The 19,264-nt window shown below is 53.4% G+C and overlaps 1 protein-coding gene across 1 annotated transcript in view; it reads right to left on the reverse strand.

The window, feature by feature from the left end:
* Window positions 1–18,816, reverse strand: part of ERCC3 (ERCC excision repair 3, TFIIH core complex helicase subunit) — a 65,804-nt gene extending 46,988 nt beyond the window's left edge. The window contains exons 1-8 of the mRNA XM_070423179.1: window positions 18,737–18,816; window positions 16,816–17,021; window positions 15,804–16,040; window positions 14,092–14,141; window positions 13,659–13,794; window positions 13,316–13,480; window positions 10,484–10,688; window positions 8,931–9,245 (exon numbers count right to left, since the gene is read on the reverse strand). Of these exons, the coding sequence (XP_070279280.1) occupies window positions 8,931–9,245; window positions 10,484–10,688; window positions 13,316–13,480; window positions 13,659–13,794; window positions 14,092–14,141; window positions 15,804–16,040; window positions 16,816–17,021; window positions 18,737–18,764 (1,342 nt within the window). The 5' untranslated portion in view covers window positions 18,765–18,816. The remainder of the gene's footprint in view (window positions 1–8,930; window positions 9,246–10,483; window positions 10,689–13,315; window positions 13,481–13,658; window positions 13,795–14,091; window positions 14,142–15,803; window positions 16,041–16,815; window positions 17,022–18,736) is intronic.
* Window positions 18,817–19,264: the final 448 nt, after the last annotated feature.

Genomic DNA, 19,264 nt, shown 5'->3' on the forward strand with positions numbered 1-19,264 from the left:
GATATTGGGAAGAAAAAACTCACACAAGTCCAAGAAGCTCACAGAATCCCAAACAAGATGAGCCCCAAAAGACCGACACCAAGACACATTATAATTAAATTGGCAAACACCAACAACAAAGTAAGGATCTTAAAGGCCGCCAGAGAGACAGAAAGTAACCTATAAGGGATCTCCCATTAGACTATCAACTGATTTCTGAACAGAAATACATCAGGACAGAAGGGGATGGAATGAAATATACAAAGTCATGCAAAGGAACTAAATCCAAGAATACCATACCCAGCAAAGCTATCATTCAAAATTGAAGGTGAAAACAGGAGCTTCACAGACAAAAAAGGGCTAAGGGAGTTTATTACGACCAAACCAGCAATGCAAGAAATACTAAAGGGTCTGCTGTAAAAAGAAGAAATAGAAAGGAAAGAAGGAACACAGGCATAAAGAATAAAAATGGCGACAAACAAGCACCTATCAATTATAACCTTAAATGCAAATGGATTAAATGCTCCAATCAAAACACATAGTGTAGCTGAATGGATAAGAAAACATGACCCATATATTTGCTGTCTACAAGAGACCCACCTCAGAACAAAAGACTCACACAGACTGAAAGTGATGGGATGGAAAAAGGTTTTTCAGGTGAATGGAAATGAAAAAAAAGCTAGGGTAGCAATACTTATATCTGACAAATTAGACCTCAAAGTGAAGGCCCATAACAGGAGATAAGGAGTACCACTTCATAATACTAAAGGGAGCAATTCAACAAGAGGATATAACTCTGGTAAACATATATGTACCCAATACAGGAGCACCCAAATACATCAAAAACTTCTGGAAGATATCAAGGGAGAGATCGACAGCAACACAGTCATAGTAGGGGACTTTAATACCCCATTGACATCACTGCATAAATCCTCTAAACAAAAATTTAGCAAAGAAACATCAATCCTAAATGACTCACTAGAGCAGATGGACTTAATTGACATCTTCAGAATATTTCACCCCAAAGCCACAGAGGACATTTTCAAAGATGGACCACATATTGGAACACAGGCAAAGTCTCTTCAAATTCAAGAAGACTGAAATCGTAGCAAGCATTTTCTCAGATCACAATGGCATAAAATTGGAAATCAACTACAATAGAAACAATGAAAAAAAAATCAAACACCTGGAGGCTAAATAGCATGCTATTAAACAATGATTGCGTTACCAAAGAGATCAAAGAAGAAATATAAAGCATCCTGGTAACAAATGACAATGAAAACACAACAATCCAAAATCTATGGGACACAGTGAAAGCAGTCTTGAGAGGGAAGTTCATAACTCTACTGGCCTACCTAAAAAAACAAGAAAAAATGGTAATAAATTATCTAACCCTGTAACTCAAAGAATTAGAAAGAGAGCAACAAGAAAAGCCCAGAGTAAGCAGAAGAAAGGAAATAATAAAGATCAGAGTGGAAATAAAAGACATAGAGACAAAAAAAAAAAACAATATAAAAGATCAATTTCTTTGAAAAAATAAACAAGACTGATGAACCTCGAACCAGGCTCACCAAGAAGCAAAGAGAGAGGCCCCAAATAAAGTCAGAAATGAAAGAGGTGAAGTAACAACCAACCCCACAGAAATACGAAGAATTATGAAAAAATACTATGAACAACTCTATTCCAACAAACAGGACAACCTAGACGAAATGGACATACTCTTAGAAAAATACAAACTCCCAAAACTCAATCAGGAAGAATAAAAACACCTGAATAGGCCGATAACTACCAAAGAAATCGAAAGAGTAATCAAAAATCTTCCAGCAAACAAAAGCCCTAGTCCAGACGGCTTTACAGGGAAGTTCTACCAAGCATTCAAAGAAGAACTAAAACCTATCCTACCCAAAAAATTCAAGAGGAAGGCACACTTCTAAGCTCTTTCTATGAAGCCAGCATTACCCTAATCCCAAAACCAGATAAAGACACCACAAAAAAAGAGAACTACAAGCCAGTATCCTTGACGAACATAGATGCTAAAATCCTCAACAAAATTCTAGCAAATCAGATCTAGCATTACATCAGAAAGATCATATACCATGACCAAGTGGGATTTATTCCAGGGATGCGAGGATGATACAATATCCGCAAATCAGTAAGTGTGATACGTCACATAAACAAATTGAGAGACAAAAATCACATAATCTTATCAATTGATGCAGAAAAAGCATTTGACAAAATCTAACACCCTTTCTTGATAAAAACTCAGCAAAGTGGGAATAGAAGGATCATACCTCAACATAATAAAAGCCTTATATGACAAACCTACAGCCAACATCATACTCAATGGGCAAAAACTAAAACCATTTCCCCTAAGAACAGGAACAAGACAGGGATGCCTACTTTCACCACTCCTGTTGGATACAGTACTGGAAGTGGTAGTCATAGCGATCAGACACGAAGAAGAAATAAAAGACATCCAAATTGAAAAGAAGAAGTTGCCGAGACTGGTTTGGCTCAGTGGATGGAGCGTCGGCCTGCGGACTGAGGGGTCCCGGGTTCGATTCCAGTCAAGGGCATGTACCTGGGTTGCGGGCACATCCCCAATGGGAGATGTGCAGGAGGCAGCTGATCGATGTTTCTCTCATCGATGTTTCTAACTCTATCTCTCTGCCTTCCTCTCTGTAAAAAATCAATAAAATATATTTAAAAAAAGAAAAAAAAGAAGAAGTAAAACTGTCCTTATTCACAGGTGACATGATACTGTACGTAGAAAACCCCAAATACTCCATCAAAAACTACTAGACTTAATGAATTTGGCAATTTAGCAGGATACAAAATGAACACCCAGAAATCTATGGCTTTTTTATATACCAACTAGAGGCTCGGTGCATGAAATTCGTGCACTCGGGGGCAGGGGGGTCCCCTCTGCCCGGCCTGTGCCCTCTCACAGTCCAGGACCCCTAGGGAATATGTCCGACTGACGGCTTAGGCCTGCTATCGAACATCCTTAGCACTGCCTCAGAGGTGGGAGAGGCTTCCTCCACCACCACTACATTCGCCAGCCACGAGCCCAGCTTATGGCTGAGCGGTGCTCTCCCTGTGGGAGCGCACTCACCACCAGGGGGCAGCTGCTGCATTGAGCATCTGCCCCCTGGTGATCAGTGTGCATCATAGCAACTGGTCATTCTGCTGTTCAGTCGATTTGCATATTAGCCTTTTATTATATAGGACTAGTAGCCCGGTGCACAAAATTTGTGCACTCGAGGGGGGGGGGGTCCCTCAGTTATTAAACAGTCTCCATATGGATTGCTGGATATAAGAGGTCATGCGCTGTCCCTGTCCTTTGTAGCCTTTGTTACCTTAAGGATTCTAGTTTTCCATTTATATGTTTAAGTACCAACCTTACCAGCTTAAAAATGTAAGCTTTTAACACTGCTCTCTCTGTTCCATATCCTTCCGATAAAAAGTGGAGTTGGGTTGCAGCACAGGAGAGAAATTCAGAAGGGGAATATTGAAGTAATGACTACAGTAGGAGAAGAGGGAACCTGTTTCCCTGGCCACAGGCGTTGGCGCCCTGGACCACAGGGCTGGTAGCTTCTCTGGGTGGCTGCAGCCTGGGACCTCTGGCCAGTAGCTGGTCCATCTCCTGGGCTGCAGCCAGCCCCAGGCGCTGGCGCCAGGACCAAAGGTGGGCAGCTTCTTCTTCTGGGGGCTTCTTCTTCTTCTGTGCTTCAAGGGAGGGTAGTCAGTTAAGTGTCATGCAGAAATAGGCATCACCAATTGCAGAAGCCAGGTGTGGGGCAGGGAAGCCCCAGCCAGGGAAGCTGGCTGAGGCTGCTTCCCTGCCCACGCACCTGGCTTCTGTGATCGCCCCTGCACTGGGCTTCTGTGGTCACCCATCCCAGAAGCCGGGTGCGGGGCAGGGAAGCCACGGCTGGGGAGCTGGCGCACCCAGCTTCTACGGTCATGGATCGCAGATCGCAGACTCCAATCTCAGAAGCCGGGTGCTGGGCAGGGAAGCCATGGCCGGGGATGCTGGCGGCGGACTCTTCCCTGACCCACACCCAGTTTCTGTGGTCACGGATTGCAGAAGTCGGGTGCGGGGCCGGGAAGCTGGCGCACCCAGCTTCTGCAGTCTCCGATCTCAGAAGCCGGGTGGGGGGCCGGGAAGCCGCGGCCTGATACGCTGGGGGCGGCTGCTTCCCTGCCCTTGCATCCGGCTTCTGTGATCACCTTTGCACTGGGCTTCTGGGGTCACTGATCGCAGAAGCCGGGTGCAGGGCAGGGAAGCCGGGAAGCTGGCGGCAGCCATTTCCCTGCCCCTGCATCCGGCTTCTGCATCACTGTCTGTGTCCGCTCTCCTGCCCCACCCCCCAGGCTTCTCGGATCACCAACTGGTGGCAGGGCAAAGGTGGCAGCGTCCGGCCTGGGCAGCGGGGACCCGCAGCGGCAGCGGCCCCGCGATCACGGGCTCCGCTTTAGGCTCAGGCAAGGGACCCCTACTTCCCGTGCCCAGCTCCCATCGCTGGCTCCACCCCTATTTCCCGCTATCACTGGCCAGGGCGGCAAAGGTGCCTGATTCTCCGATCATGGCTGGGGGGCAGGGCAAAGGCGGCCCCCAGGATCGCCTTTGCCCTGCCCCCTGGCTCTTAGCTCCCCCCTGGGTTTCCAATCACTGTCAGTAGCAGGGGGCTTCTTCCTACTTTCCCTTTCGCCTCCCTGCATTGTGCCTACATATGCAAATTAACCGCCATCTTTGTTGGCAGTTAACCGCCATCTTAGTTGACAGTTAATTTGCATATCGCCCTGATTAGCCAATGAAAAGGGTAGCGGTCGTACGCTAATTACCATGTTTCTCTTTTATTAGATTAGATTAGATTAGAGGCCCGATGCATGAAACTCGTGCAAGGGGCTTGGCCCCCGCCCCCATGGTGGCCGCCTCTGCCTCGGCCCCCACTGCCACAGCCTCGTCCAGAAGGTCATCTGGTCTAATTATCATATTACACTTTTATTATTATAGATAATGAACTCACAGAAAGAGAAACTAAAAACATCCCATTTACCATTGCACCAAAATGATTAAGATACCTAGGAATAAACATAACTAAGGAGGTAAAAGACCTGTACTTGGAAAACTACAGGACATTGAAAAAAGAGATAGAGGAAGACATAAACAGATGGAAGGACATACCATGTTTATGGATTGGTAGAATCAACATCATTAAAATGTCCATACTACACAAAGCAATCTATAGATTCAATGCAATCCCCACTAAAACACCAACGGCATATTTCAGACCTAGAACAAATTCTCCAAAAATTCATCTGGAAAAAACACCCTGAATAGCCACAGCAATCCTGAGAAAGAACAAAGTTGGAGGGATTATAATACCAAATATCAAGCTATATTACAAAGCCATGGTTCTCAAAACTGCCTGGTATTGGCACAAGAACAGACATATAGACCAACTAGAGGCCTGGTGCACGAAATTCGTGCACGGGTAGGGTCCCTAGGCCTGGCTGGTGATCAGGGCCGATTGGGGCCTTCTGGCTGCCAGCTGGGGCCTCCCTTTATTCCGAGCCACCCCCGTTGGTCAGCGCACGTCATAGCAAGCAATCAAACTCCTGGTCTCCCAACTGAACTCCCGAGGGGACACTTTGCATATTAGGCTTTTATATATATAGATGGAACAGAACAGAGAACCCAGAAATAGAGCCAAGCCATTATGCTGAATTAATATTTGACAAAGGAGGCAAGAGCAAATAATGGTGTCAAGACAGTCTCTTCAATAAATGGTGTTGGGTAATTTGGTCAGATACATGCAAAAAAAATGAAACTAGACCACCAACTTACACCATACACAAAAACAAATTCAAAATGGATAAAGGACTTAAATGTAAGACGAGAAACCATAAAAATCTTAGAAGACTCCATAGGCAGCAAAAGAAACCATCAATAAAACAACAAGAAAGCCCACGACATGGGAGAACATATTTGCCAATGCTATTTCAGTGTTTAATCTCCAAAATTTACAGAGAACTCATACAACTTAACAAAAGGAAAATAAACAATCCAATCAAAAAATGGGCAAGGGACCTAAATAGACACTTTTCGAAAGAGGATATACAGATGGCCAAGAGACATATGAAAACATGCTCAAAGTCACTAATCACCTGAGAGATGTAAATCAAAACGACAATGAGGTACCACCTCACACCTGTCAGAATGGCTACCCTCAATAAATCAATAAACAACAAGTGCTGGCGAGGATGTGGAGAAAAAGGAACCCTTCTGCACTGCTGGTGGGAATGCAGACTGGTGCAGCAACTGTGGAAGACAGTATGGAGTTTCCTCAAAAAATTAAAAATGGAACTCCCGTTTGACCCAGAGATCCCACTTCCAGGACTACATCCCAAGAAAACTGAAACACCAATCAGAAAGGATATATGCACCCCTATGTTCATAGCAGCACCATTTACAATAGCTAAGATTTGGAAACAGCCTAAGTGCCCATCAGCAGATGAGTGGATTAAAAAACTGTGGTACATCTACACAATGGATGTAGAAAAAGAAGAAACTTTTACCCTTTGTGACAACATGGATGGACCTGGAGAGCATTATGCTAAGCGAAATAAGCCAGTCAGAGAAAGATAAATATCACATGATCTCACTCATATATGGAATATAATGATCAACATAAATTGATGAACAAAAATAGATCCAGAGAAAAGGGGCGGGGGGGGGGGGGGGGGGGAGTCAGTTAGAGATCAATCAAAGGACTTATATGCATGCATATTAGCATAACCAATGGACACAGACACTGGGGCAGTGGGGGCCTGCACTTGGGGGAGGGGAAATGGCCGGGGGGGGGGGGGGGTGTCAATCAGGGAAAAAGGAGACATATATAATACTTGAAACAAAAACAAAGGCTCTCCTAGCAAAGGCACCGGCACACTATGTAACCTGACACAGGCCAAGCACGCAGCAGGCTTACTAAGATCCGGCAGGTTGTCACATGCAGCAGCAGTGTGGTCCTCTTCCCTTCGAAGCAGTGTCCAGGGACTGATGCAACAAGGACATGGTCATCAGGAGTCTGTCTCTCCCGTCTCCTGATGAACATGTCGGTTGTTGCTGGGTTCCAGAGACTATGACGAGAGCAGGAATAAACATTCACACCAGGTTTTTGTGTGAACCTACATCTTCATTTCTCTGGGACAGACACGCTGGTGGGACTGCGAGCCATGTGGTAACTAATACCCTGCCCTACACTTCCAGGGACTGCGTTTTGCACTTCCTCTGGCAATGCGTGGCAGCTGCAGTTGCTCTGCACTCCGCCAATACTTGGTGGTGTGAGCTTTTTATTTGCCCACTCTAACAGGTGCATAGTCGTGTCTCATTGTGCTTTTAACATGCATTTCTCTGAGAGCTAGTGATGCAGACCTTCTTTTCAAGGGCTTATAGGGATCTGTACATTCTCTTTGGTGAAGTGTCTCTTCGTCTCTTCGTGTCTTCTGCCCATTTTCTAACATTTTTGCCATTGCCTGAATGTCTAACAGGCAATCAGATTAACTCGCCTGAAGCCCAACCCCTCATCAGCACTCTCCTGGCCTGTCTTCTATATTTCCCATCCCAAGTAACGTCTGCTCTCTCCTTCCACATGCTCCCGTCACACCCGACAGTCATCTCACCTTCTCTTCCTCAGCTCCCACATACAACACATCTAGAACCAGGCCACCTTTACTCTAACTGGGTCAGGCCTCCTGCTGGGATTCCACCACCTAACCCACTTAGCTGCTTCTACCCGGTTCCTTCGTTGACTGCCAGCACAACCGCCCGAGTCAGGCCATGTCACCTCTGCTCCAATCCCTCCACTGGCTTCCCACCCACTCAAGATTATCAGCCTTACTGTGACCACAAGGCCTACCCTGCCCACTCCTCTCTGACCACAACGTGACTGTTCTCCTCTGCCCCCTCTGGTCACAGGGCCAACTTGCTGTGGTCAAGCCACGCCAAGTACTCTCCCACCTCAGGACCAGCACCCTGTTCCTTCTACCTGAGACCCCTGATCTCTGCCTGGTGCTGTGAGCATCCAGGCATTGTCTGACATCCAGAGGTGGAGGAGCACGCCATACACACAAAGAGCAGACGCTAGAGCCATTCTGACGATACTGTGAATGCTCATGTGAGAATGCCTCTGCTACCATTTCAGTAATCACACTCCTAATGCAATTCAGCAAATTCCTCCAATTTGTCTGATTGAGAGGTTTGGCTGGAACACTGTTCAGCAGTGAAAGGACACAGTATCGACACATGTACAACGGGGATGAGCCCTGAGCGGTGGAAGCAGCAGACACAGGAAGACGGGTGATGCTGCTCACAGGCTTCCAGAAAAGGCCAGGCTACAGCCACCGGAGCAGCTGAGCGGCTGCCTGGGGCAAGATGACTCTATAAGCATGAGGAGGACGTTCTCACACTGGAGCACGGTGAAGGGTGCACAGCTCCATAAAGCTAACAACCCTGAACTGTATACTGGTAATGAGTGGACGCTATGGTTTATAAATTGGTCAATAGAGCTACTTCTAAAGACGGACTGCCTGCGATACTAGAAGTAACATATTAAGGATCAATACTTTAGCCTTCAACTGAAACAAACACTACTGCAAAGGATTTTCAGTCCTCCTAGTCATTTTCGCGGAACCGTAAAAATGGGTTAAGGGTAAGTTGAACTCCAACAGTAAGACAGAAAGAGGAAAAACACACCATCTCCTAAAGAACTCCTCTGGCCAGTGATTCAGGAAGCTGTGACTGTGCACACCTTCCACGCCCGCCTCACCCCACATGCTATGACGTATTGGAAAGCTTTCCCCAGGAAGTCCCTCCCTCCACCCTACAGCTGGAAACCCCTTCTGTCCGTACAGTGAGTGGGCAGCTCAGCTCTCGTCCTGCTCACCGGGTATGGTGTGGACCTCGTCCAGGATCATGAGGCCCCACTCCTGAGTTCTGAGCCACTCCATGACGCGCTCGGCCTCCCAGGACCTCTTGGTGGTATGGCCCAGCATGGAGTAGGTGCTAATGGCAACGGAGCAGCCGATGGGCTTGTCCTTGGCATCGGAGGTGAAGCGGCAGATCTGGCTGTCGTCGATGGTGGACCACATCTTGAACTGGGCTTTCCACTGCTCCACAGACACAGCGGAGTTGCCCAGCACCAGACAGCGTTTTCTGACAGTGCAGGCAGCTGTCACGCCAACCAGGGACTTCCCAGCACCTATGAGAAACCAAAGAATAATTCTACCCAAGGCCAGGCTGAAATGCGGGGAGAGACAGGCAGACTCGTGAGCACACAGACCTGGGCACATTATTTCTATCCATCTTCACAGCTGACACTCTGAGGCACTAACTGCTCTGGAGCCTCTGTTTTCTTCTTGACAAAGAGGAAACATGGCCACTTTACACACAAATGTAAGAAGCAAAGAGACAAGTGCCAGCCCCTACTGTAGCATTTTATGTGTATCTTGTTTAAATGCTAAAATCTCAAAACAAACCAGAGATAGGAGACACTATTACTGCCCCCTTCACATGGTCAAACTAAAGCCAGGTCTTGCTCACCCCAAGCCCTGGGGAAGAAGTGCTGCTGGCAGTCTGCCCAGGTCATAGCTGCACCAAGGAGGCCACAGCAGGACGGCTGCTGTGACCACAACCAACTGGGCCGAGACGTCAGAGGTGCAGGTGTGAGCACTGCTAGGGAAGACAGAGGAGAGCCTCCAGGAGCCTCCATGTTTACTCCCACCCGCCATTCGAAGATTAAGATAAAAATCAAGCTATTCCTCTAAACAGCAATTCTTCCTTTAGCAGGAATGTGCATCAAAATAACGCCTGGAGCGTTAGAATCACCACCTGAGGGCACAGGGCCCTCCCTGGAGCGTCTGCCTCCTCAAGTCTGGGACTGGGCCGCTGGGTGAGTCTGTTGCGACTGCTGGCCATGAAGGCAGACCAGGGGCTGGCAGGACTCAGGACCAACGGTATCTGACAGGAGCCCAGGGCTGCCGTGCCCTCTAGTGGACGGATGTGCACACTGGAACAAACGCTCCAGGAACAAGCCCGTTTCTGTGCTGGGAGCCTCCACACAGACAGGCCTCCCAGACTAGCTGCGAAGAGCAAGAACCCAACCCCCACCTGCAGAGTGACACACTCCCAGCATCACCGTCTCACCCCACAATGCTCAGCTCTTCCTCGCTGCCTGATGTCACCACAGCTCAGGCAATTTGTCCAGCATCTGTCTGCACCTCACCAGACTAAACCTGTGATCAGGAGCACTGCTCTCTCCACCACTGCACCCCAGTGTAGAGGTCAGGGCCTGCGCACAGCAGGACTCACATACTTGCCAAGTCTTGAATCAGGGAGTCATCTGACCGGGGTGGCTCCCTGGCCAGGGTTGATTTAGAGAAAGGGGTGCAGGGAGAGGGGGAGGTAGCCTGGACATCTTCTTCACTGAGTCTCACTTACCACAAGGAAGCACAATGACCCCTGACCGCGCACGCCCATTCCCAAACATCTTCCGCAAGCTCTTCTCCTGATAAGGCCTGAGGACAGCGGTGGGTTTCAGGTCAATGTTGATATCAGGGTTAACAGAATCGTTCCGAAAGTCATATTCTGCCAACAGAGGGTACTCGAGGTGGATGCAGCGTTTCTGAAGTTCCTCAATCATCTCCTGTGGAGGAAGCACAACGGGTTTACAGCCTTAACTCCAAAGCCTGCACATGAGCAGCACCTATTCTAAGGGGCCTTGTTGTCAAAAGAATAGCAGTTTACCCTAGACCAGGGGTGGGCAAACTTTTTGACTCGAGGGCCACAATGGGTTCTTAAACTGGACCGGAGGGCCGGAACAAAAGCATGGATGGAGTGTTTGTGTGAACTAATATAAATTCAAAGTAAACATCTACACTAATAAAAGAGAAACATGGTAATTGGCGTACGGCCGCAACCCTTCCCATTGGCTAATCAGCATATCCTTATGCAAATTAACTGTCAGCTAAGATGGCGGCCGGCAGCCATGCACTGAAGTGAGCAGGGAGGTTTGCTTCCTCCAGGAACTGCAGACTCCAACGTTCCCCGCCTCACTTGCCGGACTCTCAACTGCAACTCTAAGCAACTATTACTATGTTGCAAATAAGAAGCTAAACAAAACTGGCTTTCAGTCAGCCCCGGACCGCAACATTGTATCCATGTTTTCAGCAGCGAGGCCTCAGAGCTAAAGCTGGCCCAGAATAAAAAAAAAAAAAAAAAAGAAAACAAGGAGCAGTTGGGAGCTTTTAGTCAACTGCCAGCGGGAAAACAGCCCTCAGCCCCTCAGCCAGCCTGGCCAGGTACCCCAGTGGGGACCCCCACCCTGATCCAGGACACCCTTCAGGGCAAACCAGCCGGCCCCCACCCATGCACCAGGCCTCTATCCTATATAGTAAAAGGGTAATATGCCTCCCGGCACCGGGATCAGCGTGACAGGGGGCAGCGCCCAAACCCCCTGATCAGCCCTGCTCTGTGCCTGATAGGGGGGGAGCTCCCCAATCCCCCGATTGCCCTGCAGCTCTGTGTGTGACAGGGTGCAGTGCACCAACCCCCTGATCGGCCCTGCTCTGTGTGTGACAGGGTAGAGCCATAACCTCTCCATTGGCCCTGCCCTGAGTGTGACAGTGGCGGCGCCCCAACCCCCTGATCGGCCCTGTTCTGTGGGTGATAGAGGGCAGCGCCCCAACCCCCCTCCACGGGCCTTGCTCTGTGTGTGACAGGGTAGAGCCATAACCTCCCCATTGGCCCTGCCCTGAGTGTGACAGGGTACAGCGCCCCAACCCCCTGATCCGCCCTGCTCTGTGTGTGACAGGGGTGCGGTGCCCCAGCTCCCCTATCGGCCCTACTCTGTGAGTGACAGGGGGGAGCTCCTCAACCCCCTGATGGGCCCTGCTCTGTGAGTGACAGGGGGCAGTGCCCCAACCCCCCTGATGGACCCTGCTCTGTTAGTGACAGGGGGCAGCGCCCCAACCCCCTGATCGGCCCTGCTCTGTGAGTGACAGGGAGCAGCGCCCCAACCCCCTGATCGGACCTGCTCTGTGCGTGACGGGGGTGGCACCGCAACCTCCCCATTGACCCTGCCTTGAGTGTGACAGGGGGCGGTGCCCCAACCCCCCAATCAGTCTACCCTGAGCGTGACTGAGGGTGGCATTGCAACCTCCCAATCCGCCCCGCTCTGTGCATGATGGGGCGGCGCCCCAACTCCCCAATCGGCCCTGCTCTGAGCCTGACCAGGGGCTGCACCTAGGGATTGGGCCTGCCCTCTGCCACCCTGGAGCAGGCCTAAGCCAGCAGGTCGTTATCTCCCGAGGGGTCCCAGACTGGGAGAGGGCACAGGCCGGGCTGGGGGACCCCCCACCCCCGAGTGCACAAATTTTTGTGCACTGGGCCTCTAGTCATTACATAAAAGGGTACGGTCTTTTTTTTTTTTTTTTTTAGTTTTATTCATTTCAAACGGGCCAGATCCGGCCCGCGGGCCGTAGTTTGCCCACAGCTGCCCTAGACCCATGGTCGGCAAACTGTGGCTCATGAGCCACAAGCGGCTCTTTGGACCCTTGAGTGTGACTCTTCCTAATCCTTAGGAGTACCCTAATTAAGTTAATAACAATGTACCTACCTATATAGTTTAAGTTTAAAAAATTTGGCTCTCAAAAGAAATTTCAGCCCTAGCTGGTTTGGCTCAGCGGATAGAGCGTCACCCTGGGACTGAAGGGTCCCAGGTTCGATTCCAGTCAAGGGCATATACCTTGGTTGCAGGCACATCCCCAGTGGGGGGTGTGCAGGAGGCAGCTGATCGATGCTTCTCTCTCATCGATGTTTCTAACTCTCTCTCCCTCTCCCTTCCTCTCTGTAAAAAATCAATAAAATATATTTAAAAAAAGAAAAAAGAAAAAGAAACTTCAATCGTTGTACTGTTGATATTTGGCTCTGTTGACTAATGAGTTTTCCGACCACTGACCTAGACTTTTGCAACTTCAGATCTTGCTTAATAACAGCTGGGCTAACACATGGAAAAGCAACCCAAGCTAAGGACAGAGACAAAATGAAATCCAACCAGCCACCAGAAATGCCCCTCTGGCACCATTTCTCACACGTCCCTAGGAATTGGAGAAGGCTGACCAGCAGCCTGAGGAGTGGGGCACATTGCTGACTCCACAGACAGTAAGGAGGAGCTGGGCCTTCCTGCCTCTCCCAGACCAGAGAGTCCGCGCAGGACCGGCTTCCAACATTGCTGACTGAGAGAAGGAACCAGGAGGGGACCTTTTCACTAACCTGCTTGACTTCAAAAGATACTGTCTGTGTCTCTTCTTCTTCTTCCTCATCCTTGTCCATTTGCTCATAAAAGTCAAACAGGTCCGTAGGGATGTCAGATTTACCCTGTGGATCTGTCTCCCGGGAAGTGGAGGGCCCACCACTGCCTTCAGCAGTCTTTGCAATCTGTAAGAGAAAGACAGGGTCTACATTGGCATGCAACATTTAACCCCTCTGTTAGCAAGCAAGTCCTATAGTTGCAAGAAAATTGCAGGGTCACTAGGTTGCAAAGACTGAACTAGAAGCATCTGAGGGAGCAGTACTAAATGCCCCCACCCCCAGGGGGACTCGAAAGCTCACGCACAGCAGATCTGCTGGTGAACGTCTCTGTGATGAGCTCGGTGGCCTCCCCCTCGGAGCTCCGCAGGCGGCACTCCCGGATCACTGGGTCCTGAAGAAGATGCTGGATGACATCGGGGTGGGAGCTTTCCACAAAGTACCTACAAGAGGAAGGATGTGCCGACTGACCAGCCACCATTTTCAGAAGGTTCCGCTGCTCAATTACATGGTCTAAAAACACTGGCCTCAGGCCTCTCTCTACTCTCTCCCCTCCCATGGCCCTTTGCCAAGTGAGAGCTATGAACTATTGGCTATGATATAACCATGCCCTATGAGGGTTGTGGGCAAAGCCATACTTTGAAGATAAATAAGCCGGGATCTGAGCCTCACCTCCACTGCTTGGGGGAGCATGGTGGCCAGTGAAAGTGCCTCGATGAGCCTGTTATGGAATCCCTTACCTGTTGTGCTTCAGGACCAACTTGACTTTTCCATAACTGACAGTACACAACTGCAAGTGACAAATCAAACAGGCAAAATGAGCAACCTGTAGCTCCCTCAGAACGCATTCATTACCAGCACGTCCCACCACCCATGTGGAAAACTCAATATGCAATGCTAATAGGGTCAGAACTGCCTGAATTGAGCCTTTTCTATCAGCCTCTTCTTTTTTAGAGCAAAACCTCCCTCTTGACTGGTTAGTTTTGATTCACATCTCTTAATAAAACACAGCTTACAATCTATGTTTTCCCTTTCTTCTTCACTCCCATGGCCCCATCCTAACCCACAGATCCAGCTGCTACACCAGCACACAGCTGGCAGGGAGTGTGCTCAGGAACTGTTTGCTGTGTAATTCAATACAAAGCCTCCTAGGCTCCTCCCCAGATTCCCATTTCCCCAACAGCATGCACCCTTCCCGGTCCCAGCCGTCTCAGGGTGGTATGCAGCAGAGGTGGTGTGTTGTCCACGAAAAGCCACTCCTCAGACCCAGGGCTGCTGCCCTTCTGGACCTACCACTGCACCCACATTCCTGCAGGCTGCTCCCAGCAAGGACTGAGGACAGCAGGGTGCTGATAGGGCTCATTCCTGAAAGGTGCAGGCCCTTCTCCCTGGGCAGCCTTACGTATCACGAGAGAAGAGCTCTCCCAGGGCCTGCCAGCTTCTGAGGGTTGAGGCATTCTGTCCCGGAGGCCAGAGGCATTCACCTTCTGCCACTCAGACTGGGGGTCTGAATCCAACTCCCTTTAGATCAGCAGAGGGCAAGGAAAGCCATCGTCCATCTCTTCTGAAAGCCATTCGCGTATCTCGCAGAACAAACCCAAGCATGCTCAACTGCTTTTCACGTGGAACCCTGCCCACTTCAACATCTGAAGTCCTTTGTGACTTTCCCTAATGAAAATTGTTGACTGTTGCCTGGTGCAGATGCTCAACCTTAGATGGAGTTTACCATCTCTACTAGTCTACATGGGCTGTTATACAGAACACCACAGACTACGTGGTTTAACAACAGAAACTTATTTCTGGAAGTCCGCAGTGAAGGTGCCAGCGACCCGTTCCCGCCTGGCTCCCAGAGGCTACTTCCTTGCTGTGTACTCCCATGTACACGCAGAGAGAGACGCCCACAAGCCTTCTGATGCCTCTTCTCGTAAGGACACTGATCCTTTGGAACAGGGCCCACTCTTACTTCCTTATTCCAAATACAGCTCATTAGTGGTTAGGGGGTCCAAGATATGCATTTTGGAGGGCACACAATTCAGTCCATAACACCAACAACGGGCTGCATTCCTAAACAACCCTGGCCAGTGTGAGCCCACTGGCTAAGAGCAGCTCCTGGGAAGTGTGGCTCAGCAGGAACACAGCGCTGGACCAACAGGAGTAGCAGCTGGAATAATCGGTTATTTTGCTCCCCACACTAGTTCTGAATGGCATTTTCTTTCTTTCTTTTTTTAATCCTTACCCGAGGTTATGATTTTATTGATTTGACAGAGAGGAAGGGGGGCAGAGGGTGGAGGGGTGAGGGAGGGAGGGAGAGAGGGAGAGAGAAAGAGAGGAAGAAAGAAAGAGAAACATGATGTGAGAGAGACAGACGCCCTGACCTGAGATCAAACCCGCAACCTAGGTATGTGCCCTGACCAGGAATCAAACCAGCCTTTGCCTTAATAATCGAACTTGCCTTAATAAACTGAACAATTCCATCAGGGACTCCCGTCTTGCTGAGCTTCCTGAGGTACTCAGTGATGTCACTGGTCTGCAGCCCCACGCTGACGGCTGCATACAAGGAGTAGGCGGTCAGCTTGTACTCATGCACGTGGGCTGGCCGGCATACTGGCTCTGCAATAGCCACCAGGAAGTCTTGGGCATATTTGTAAACTGGAGAGAAGGCTTCTAAGAAAATGTGGCCATCAGGAGCCTGAGAAACAGCAAACAGACACAAGGAAACTAGTGAGTTTCAAAGACTATTAGGTTCTTTTCCATATCATCTACAATAATAAAAGCATAAAATGCTAATTAGACCAGACGTCCTTCCAGACTATCTTCCAGATGAAGCCGGGTCTACGAGGGAAGCCCAGGTGCCTGCCAGTGTCTGGAGGGAAGCCCCAGTCCCTGGTGCCAGAGGGAAGCTGGCGCCAGCAGCAGGGAAAAAGGTGCCCGCAGCCAACTGGGGGAAGGAAGGCCTACTCTTGCAGGAATGTGCATCGGGCCTCTAGTTTTCTATAAAAGATAAGCTGCCCAAAAAGTGGTCTTTAACCCTTTGTACACCATAAGTGTCTATAGATGCTTTAAAATCATTTTTTCGTAAGAATTTTCAATGGAAAATATCCAAGAACACCCGAATTGTAATATACTTATCTTTATAATATTCATGCAAATTGATTTTTTAAATTAAACTCAAAATATTATGGCGTGTGGGGATGGTTTGTTTTGGAGCTTGGCAGTTAACTGGTTAACCTACCGAACACCAGGGATATTTTTGTGCGTACTCAATTCAGCCTGTTTGATCAGATACAAGAGTGGAGAGAAAATAGAGTAAAGTTTACAAAATCGGTAGCTGCCCCACCCGGCTGCTCGGCTGCTCGGCTGCTCGTCCCCTGCTGCTTGCCCCCCACCCGGGCTGCTCGTCCCAATCCCGGCTGCTCGCTGCCTGGCAGGGAGGCCCCCCGGCTGGCCTGGAGGCGCGCGCTCACCACCCAGAGGGGCCGGGAGGGGTGGTCGTCCTTCAGCGGCATCTGCGGCCGGTAGTCTTTGGCTCCATACTCGTCCAGCTTCGTGCTGGACTCCTCCACCTGCTTCCCCGCGGCAGAGGGCACCGCCTCCTGAGGGTCGTTTCCAGGGGCGTCCTCTTCATCTTCCTCCTCCTCCTCATAGTGCTTCCTCTTGGCCTTCTTCCTGTCTGCGGGGACCACACGCCGTGAGCGTGAGCGGGCCGCCGAGGGCCCCGCCGCCACTGCGGGAGCCTGGCGCGGCCAGACTCCAGCGCCCCGCACACCCCCCCACCGGGCCCTGACCCGGCCCCGCACTCCCCCGCCAGCCCCGACCCGGCCCCGCACTCCCCCGCCAGCCCCGACCCGGCCCCGCACTCCCCCGCCAGCCCCGACCCGGCCCCGCACTCCCCCGCCAGCCCCGACCCGGCCCCGCACTCCCCTCCACCCGGCCCGGCCCCGGCCCTGCACTCCCCCCCCCCCAGCCCCGACCGGGCCCCACACTACCCCCCCCCTCCCCCCCCCCCCCCCCCCGCCAGCCCCGACCCTGCCCCGCACTCCCCCCCCAGCCCCGACCTGGCCCCGCACTCCCCCCCCACCGGCGCCCCGACCCGGCCACGCACTCCCCCGCCAGCCCCGACCCGCCCGCACTCCCCCCGCCAGCCCTGACCCGGCCCCGCACTCCCCCCCACCGGGCCCCGACCCGGCCCCGCACTCCCCCCCACCGGGCCCCGACCCGGCCCCGCACTCCCCCCCACCTGGCCCCGACCCGGCCCCGCACTCCCCCCCACCTGGCCCCGACCCGGCCCTGCACTCCCCCCCACCGGCGCCCCGACTCGGCCCCGCACTCCCCCCCACCTGGCCCCGACCCGGCCCCGCACTCCCCCGCCAGCCCCGACCCGGCCCCGCACTCCCCCCCCACCGGCGCCCCGACCCGGCCCCGCACTCCCCCCCGCCAGCCCCGACCCGGCCCCGCACTCCCCGCGCCAGCCCCGACCCGGCCCCGCACTCCCCCCCACCGGGCCCCGACCCGGCCCCGCACTCCCCCCCACCTGGCCCCGACCCGGCCCCGCACTCCCCCCCCACCGGCGCCCCGACTCGGCCCCGCACTCCCCCCGCCAACCCCGACCCGGCCCCGCACTCCCCGCGCCAGCCCCGACCCGGCCCCGCACTCCCCCCCCACCTGGCCCCGACTCGGCCCCGCACTCCCCCCGCCAACCCCGACCCGGCCCCGCACTCCCCCCGCCAGCCCCGACCCCGCCCCGCACTCCCCCCCACCGGGCCCCGACCCGGCCCCGCACTCCCCGCGCCAGCCCCGACCCGGCCCCGCACTCCCCCCGCCAGCCCCGACCCGGCCCCGCACTCCCCCCGCCAGCCCCGACCCGGCCCCGCACTCCCCCCCACCGGCGCCCCGACCCGGCCCCGCACTCCCCCCGCCAGCCCCGACCCCGCCCCGCACTCCCCCCCACCGGGCCCCGACCCGGCCCCGCACTCCCCGCGCCAGCCCCGACCCGGCCCCGCACTCCCCCCGCCAGCCCCGACCCGGCCCCGCACTCCCCCCGCCAGCCCCGACCCGGCCCCGCACTCCCCGCGCCAGCCCCGACCCGGCCCCGCACTCCCCGCCACCTGGCCCCGACTCGGCCCCGCACTCCCCCCGCCAACCCCGACCCGGCCCCGCACTCCCCCCGCCAGCCCCGACCCCGCCCCGCACTCCCCCCCACCGGGCCCCGACCCGGCCCCGCACTCCCCCCCACCGGCGCCCCGACTCGGCCCCGCACTCCCCCCGCCAACCCCGACCCGGCCCCGCACTCCCCCCGCCAGCCCCGACCCGGCCCCGCACTCCCCCCCCACCGGCGCCCCGACCCGGCCCCGCACTCCCCCGCCGGCACCCAAGGGGGAAGCTCACCGCGCTCCGCCCGGTCCCGCTTGCCCATGGCGCGCACTGGGTACGCGCGGCCTCCCGGGGCTGCTCCCCGGGAACTTCCGGTTCACCCGGAAATCCTCGGCGACAACACAGGAAGTCCCGCCTCCGGGCCGTGGTGGCGACGGCGTGCGGTGACCGCGGTGTTTCCTCCGTCCCGCGCCGCCACGGAAGCCCCCTGGGCGCCTGGGAGGGTCTCGGCGGCTTCGGCCGCGCTCAGGGCGGCGAGCAAAGCCAGGCCGGCCGCCGCCCCGAGGTCCACGGAGGCCGCGGGCGCACGTAGGTGTTCGGCGCGGAGGCGACCGCTCCCCCGGGGCGGGTGTCGGGGCCCAGAGCTAAAGGAGGGAGGGCGAGTGTCAGCGTCACCGTCGGGCGGGGCCTGTCGCCAGGAATCCCCGCCTGGAGGGGGGGGGGGGTGCGCAGTCTCAAAGCGCCCGCTGGGGGCGACCCGGTGGCTGTGGGGCTCAGCCAGCGGGCCCTGGCCTGTCTCTGCCCTGCCCTGTCTCTGCCCTG

This window comes from Myotis yumanensis, unplaced genomic scaffold (genome assembly GCF_028538775.1).
Source record: "Myotis yumanensis isolate MYYU_CA2020_CCGP unplaced genomic scaffold, mMyoYum1.0.hap1 SCAF_8, whole genome shotgun sequence".
Classification (NCBI taxonomy): Eukaryota; Metazoa; Chordata; class Mammalia; order Chiroptera; family Vespertilionidae; genus Myotis; species Myotis yumanensis.